The sequence below is a fragment of the Poecilia latipinna genome, unplaced genomic scaffold, assembly GCF_001443285.1.
Source record: "Poecilia latipinna isolate Pla-1442-1.1 unplaced genomic scaffold, P_latipinna-1.0 Scaffold1064, whole genome shotgun sequence".
Taxonomy (NCBI): Eukaryota; Metazoa; Chordata; class Actinopteri; order Cyprinodontiformes; family Poeciliidae; genus Poecilia; species Poecilia latipinna.
In genome coordinates this window covers 48,502-54,501 of record NW_015113680.1, presented here as the reverse complement: position 1 = coordinate 54,501, position 6,000 = coordinate 48,502, and the positions used below count along the sequence as shown (strand labels likewise).

At 43.3% G+C, this 6,000-nt stretch overlaps 1 protein-coding gene across 4 annotated transcripts in view; it reads right to left on the bottom strand.

Moving 5' to 3' along the window:
• kmt2d (lysine (K)-specific methyltransferase 2D) overlaps positions 1-6,000 on the bottom strand; it is a 36,902-nt gene that overhangs the window by 25,458 nt on the left and 5,444 nt on the right. For all 4 annotated transcript variants that reach the window (XM_015051770.1, XM_015051767.1, XM_015051769.1 and 1 more), the window contains exons 9-19: positions 5,566-5,744; positions 4,827-5,089; positions 4,614-4,733; positions 3,454-4,208; positions 3,214-3,330; positions 2,297-2,410; positions 2,085-2,189; positions 1,827-2,008; positions 1,364-1,528; positions 1,014-1,123; positions 846-887 (exon numbers count right to left, since the gene is read on the bottom strand). In XM_015051770.1, the coding sequence (XP_014907256.1) occupies positions 846-887; positions 1,014-1,123; positions 1,364-1,528; positions 1,827-2,008; positions 2,085-2,189; positions 2,297-2,410; positions 3,214-3,330; positions 3,454-4,208; positions 4,614-4,733; positions 4,827-5,089; positions 5,566-5,744 (2,152 nt within the window). The remainder of the gene's footprint in view (positions 1-845; positions 888-1,013; positions 1,124-1,363; positions 1,529-1,826; positions 2,009-2,084; positions 2,190-2,296; positions 2,411-3,213; positions 3,331-3,453; positions 4,209-4,613; positions 4,734-4,826; positions 5,090-5,565; positions 5,745-6,000) is intronic.

Here is a 6,000-nt window from a genome sequence, read left to right as displayed (position 1 = left end):
GAGGGAAGAAGGGGGTTTGTGGGGGGAAAAAAAAAAATTAAAACCAAAAAAACGGGGAAAAAAAAAAAAAAAAAAAAAAAAGAGAAAACTACGACGTGCCATTGCAGGTGCATTTCAATTTTTTTAATAATATTGTTTGCAAGTAATGAAAACCTAAAATGATGTTTCCCAGAAAGTTTGTGTATTAAATAAAACCAATCATAAGAGATTTTTAATAGAGAAATTTCCTGCTGAAAAGTACATAAATGTATTGCACGTTACACGTCGTCAACATTTGGTTAGGGCTGCTTTTGCATGAATTACTGCACCAATGCAGCATGACATGGAGGTAATAAGCCTGTCTTCTTGATTAGTCAAGCAAATTTTAGTATTTTATTTTGCACTGTGATAAAATGCCAAGTCCGACTGGAAATCAGAAGCTCTACAGCAACGAGGCGCTGACTCAGCAGGAGCTCAAGTTGGCAACTCTTGAAAGAGCATTCATTTACAAACCATCAGGCTGCAGTTATTCTTGTTGTGTACCTTTTTTCTACCACATGTTTTCCCTCCACTCAACCTTCCGTTAATATTTTTGGACACAGCCAATGATTGCTTAAGGCTGTGACACTACATTTCCTAATTAAAAAAAGTAAACTATTATTGCTCTTGTTTCATCACCTTAAAATGACCAGAAAAAAAAAAAAAAAAAAAAAAAAAAAAACAGTTTAAATATTTCACTCCGTTTGCGATGAATTTAAATCATATACAAATTACACGTTTTGAACTAAATTACAAAAATAAATGAACTTCTCAATATTCTAATCAACCGGGGTGCACCTGCAGGTAATTGGATAAAATCCACTGACCTGGCTCTTTGATCTTTATTGAAGCCATAATAGCCGACTCTACTACAGAGGACAACAGGAAGGAGAATTAGAAAGCAAAAGTAAATCATGACATCAGTGCACTGATGAAAATCTTGACACCGCGACATTCGCTTTCGGTTCCGTCGGCTTCATCATTCTGAGACTCACCCACGGGTTTTGGAACATACGGCGTGCAGGATGTGCACGCGAAGCCTTCGTCGGAGGCTTGCTCCACCTCGTCCTCCGTGTACAGGCTCTCGCAAACAGCATGGACCCATCTGCACAGGCACACAGGAAAACACGCCGACACACACGCACGCACACACACACACACACACACACGCACACACACACACACTCCTTTCGTAAATGCCAACAAAATCAAAAGATGTTATGGAATAATTTATGACGAGAAAACGCCATGAATAATCTATCTCCCTCTTGTCGTCATTAGCCGCATCCCTGTGAATTCCTAAGTTTCTCTTGGCGTGTGCGGATGTAGGGAGCGCGGCACGCACCGGTCGCAGTACTGACACTGCAGCAGCAGCTCCTCTTCCATGAAGTTCTCCCTGCAGACCGGACAGGTGACGAGGCTGGCGCACGGCCCGCAGTGCGTGTAGTTGTTCTGCCACTCGCAGTGGAAGCCTGGTGAGCTGGAGCCGCACTGGACACAGCACACACACCTGCACGGAAGGAGTCGGGTCACTCTTACACCGATCCAGTAAAAGTGTATTATTATTACTATTATTATTATTATTATTAAAACGAATGCTACAATGGAAGATTTTTTTTGATTTATTCAATGCTACAAAAGAAAAAGACAGAGCAAGGAGACTTGAAATTGCTAATGCGGAGCTGAGATGCTGTGTTTCAGTGTTTTACATAATATGCAAATGTGCATGTACTCATTTCCATTTGACCTAGTTCAAAAGGAACAGCACTGAAAAGACTACTGCACACCAAGAGTCGTTCTTATTTTACCATTTGCACTTCCAGCCCCCCTTCGGCACGGTGTGCAGGGGAGGGTCCAGGCAGTAGGTGTGGTAGCTGACATCGCAGTCGTCGCAGAGCAGCAGGCGGGACGGGTCCGACGCCTTCCCACACTTTTCGCACACGATGCACTCCAAACAGCGCCAGCCCTTACGGAGCTTCGTCTTGGTGATCTGGAGAAGACAAACGCGCTTAAGTCTACGCCTCGGCAAGTTGAGTATTATAGACGTAACTGACGCAGTTCCTTACTTTGCTGTTCACACAGTAAGGGTGGTAACACTGGGCACACTGAGCGCAAGCTAGCAGCTGGCCCTCCGCGCCCTTTCCGAAACTGCCGCACACCACACACATGTCCTGAAACAGACGAGAGTATGGGGTCAGATAGAGAGATACGCACCGCTTGGGATTTTTATTTTTTATTTCTTTCGTGACAACCCGCAGCAAATTGAAAAGTGTTGTACCTGGAGCAGGACGAATTTGTCTGTGTTTGAGAAGAGAACCACCGTGTTCTGCATGGTGTCGTCTTCCTCGTCGTCTTCTTCCTTGCTTAGTCCAGTGTCTGAGGCCATGCTTAGCTGCAAGGAAGGATACCAGATGTGTTTGATTATAAGCACGGATTTGTTTTCATTAATTTCTTACTCGGGAGGAATAACAAATGTAAAAATATATATAGCATTAATTGTAGAGTCTCACAGTTTCCACATTCACACCTTTCCTGACTTGACTTTTCAATTCTGAGCATCTACACACAAACATTTGTGAACAAAAATGAATGACCCATGATTGCTTTCACTAATCATAGTGAAATATTATTACTCACTTCATCCCGACTGTGACAACATTCCAGTCTAAGCATTAAATATAATTGCAGACAGAAAGTTAGCTGAAGCCATTTGGAGCACTTCATCTGTTCTCCTATTGACTTTCCCTTGAGACCTGATGTTGCTGATTTACACTTTGTTACCAACTATAATGACATATAATGTTGTCCCAGTGTTTCTGCTGGGCTTTCAGATTGCAAATATTCCCAAAATATATCTGGAGGTTTAAAATGTTGTCCTTACTTCAGTTAATTTTTGTCTCCCCAGTGAGAGTATTTACTATTATTTTTTTCTGATATGTGCGAACAATATCTTCCTTTACATCTTCCAAAGGCCATGAAAAACTAAAACAAACATATTTTAATTCCGTTTCACTTTGTGTATGAAAATGCTTTGGTTGCAATTCAGCTTTATGACGGATCATATCAAGCAATGCATTGATCAGGCTTCCTCAAACTGACTGAGTGTTGACATTTTTGTACATTTCATAGATGCCCAAAAGAGGTTTTGGACTTTTTGAGACAGGAGCTCAGAGTCCAGGCGACTGGAAAGCTCACCAAAAAGGCATCGATGCAGGACGCCATGGCTTTGAGGCGTGACCTCCCGCCACGCCCTCTTCCTCCTCCGCCGCCACCCCGAGGTCTCCGCTTTCCAGGGAAGCTGCTGCTTCGCCCCTACAAGTTAAAATAAAAGGATAAATGAACAACCCAAAAGACACTTTGTCATAAAAAAAAAAACAAAAAAAACAAAACACTTTCACCCTTCAGATATTAAAATCAACGTCATGGTGACCTCACCTGTTTGACCCGTGAACGGCCCGGCGACCCTCTCCGTTTCGCCTTCTCCCTGTCGCTCCGGAGGGCATCGAAGGGAAGCGAGTCATCGGTCTCTGTGAGGTTATCGCCGTGGGAACGGCCGGCGGGAACCAGTCCGAGCTCCATGGCCAGCTGATTGTCCGGTTCCCCGGGCGAGCCCAGGAAGCCGCTGCTGCTGGACATCTCGTCCAGCAGCAGCTCGGGCTTCGCTGCCTGCAGCTCCTGCTTTATGTCCAAATGATGTCCTTTCATTTGCTCGTCGTCCTCCTCTTCGTCTTCCTCCTCGGATTGAGGAAGCAGCCTCGCCTCCACGTCCATGGCAGAAAGCACGTCTTGTGCGTCTGCCGACGGCGAGGTGGCGGAAGGCGACTGGAGGCCTTGGCACCGACTCCTCTCGGGTTTGTCGTCCACGGACGGCAGCTCGGGTTTGTCCACAGAGACAGAAAAGGCCGCTGGTCTCTGCGCGTCCTTTCTGAACGGTTCCACGACACAGCCGCTCCGTAACGACTCCTCCGGGGCTTCTGTCCCAGAGAGGGTGGACTCTTGCTTGTGCTCCTCCACGCTTCCAGTTGCTTGGTGTGATGATGCGGTGGGCTCTGGTGTAGGGTTAATGTCGTGCCGAGTTTCTGCTGAGAAGACCCGAGAGGGCGGGCTTTGAGACTTCTCGCAGAGCTTTTCCTCTGATCTCCGTTCATCAGCAGGAAGACCAGCGGCTCCTTGTTCCGTCGTAGCACGAGCTGGATTTAAAAAATACATCATTATCAGCATTAGATATATACACACATAACTACAAAAACATTTTAAAAAGTCAATTTACGTTCGCATATTAGATAACTTTAAAAAAAAAAAAACATTTAGGTTTATTAGATGGTGCTACACGTCAAGTGTTTATACCCGTTTATCTACCACCAATGAGAAGAAATGAATTAAACACTTTGTGTTTAATTCATTTATATGTTTATGTAGGAGTTTCATTTCTAGATTACCTTTATTGTCATTGTATATTTAGCAGCACAACATTACTAAGCTGTTTTAACATTGACACTTGAAATAAATGTTTCTCAGTTATTCTAATTTATTGGGATGCACACAAAAAAACAAACAAAATTCTAATTATTTCAAAAATAATTATTTTTATTCACCTGTAGACACAGCTGAAGCAGATGACTCCTGACAGGTGGATCCTTCTGCTGCCGCCTGCGGTTCTTGCTTCATTTCCTTCCCCTTAGCATCTGCTGAGTGAACTACTGCAGACTCCAAACCTAAACCAAGTAAAAACGAGCTCATTAAAAAGCCAGAACTTTTTTTTTTTTCCTCAGCTTCAACTTTTCAGGTTCTTTGAAATTATAACATACCCAAATCCATGGGGGCGTCTCTCTGAGGTTCACCTTTTACGGCGTCCATCCGGGTTGCATCTTTCTGTCCGGGAGTTGCTTCTGATGAATCTGCTGCCGTTTCAGTGACCAGGTCAGCTTGGATTGTCATCTCCACCCCAGACTGAATGTCGTCCATGCAGGTCTGACCAGCAGGTTGCTGCTGCTGATCCTCCTTGCAAAGAAGACAGATGTCCTTGGCTTCTGAAAGCTCTCCCAGTGCAGAACACTCGATGTGCATCCATCTGAGAAAAGCAACAAAAAAAAAAAAAAAGAAAAAAAAAGTTGTATTACAAGAACATCAGCTTGCACTAGGATGCACCAGTTGATTGAGGCTGGAATAGATCAGCAGGTCAAATATTGAAAAATTAAGTTTGTTCAAATGCATCAAAAACGTAAGTTTCCATAATTTTCAATCTATAACAGTCAAACAAACAACAGTGTTTTTTGGTTACATTTTTGGAGTTCAACAACAACAGATAAAAGGTGAGAGACATGAGCAAATACATATCTAACCCTTGTAAATTCCAAATTTATAGTTAGGTTCAAAAATACTAAATCTGATAAATAAGAAAACATTCACCACACTTTTTGTGCGCATTATACTCCTGGATAAATCTGAGTGAACAGGTGAGAACTGAAAGGAAACTGCAAAGGAAAAGCAAAAAGTGGTGCGTCTCTAATGAACACAATTTAAATCTCCACTGTGTGTTAAGCGGACCTGTGGCACACGTCGCAACACTGAAGCCCAACAGACGGGTTGGCAGCTTTGCTGCAAACGCAACACACTGAGCTGCGGTGTTGCTGGCACTCTTCACACACGTTGTAGTTTTCAAACCACTGGGCCGAACCTGGCAGCGTCAACCCACGGACGCCACACTCCATGCAAACGCGGCACCTCTGTGGAAAAACACAACATGGTGATAATAAGGACCAATTCCTCAAAATGGAGAGCATATTTCATTCCATCAGCTAAATTCTAACAGGTAACACTTTAATATGGTTTTACTGTAATGTGCAATAAGTCTTCTCCACATAATCGACTGTTTAATCCGTCTAAAAGCAGATCGTTATTCTCGTAAACATGATGTATGTACAATTTTCAGACTTTTACAACATTAGATTGTTTTTGTGTGTATGCTTAATCAGAGGATGT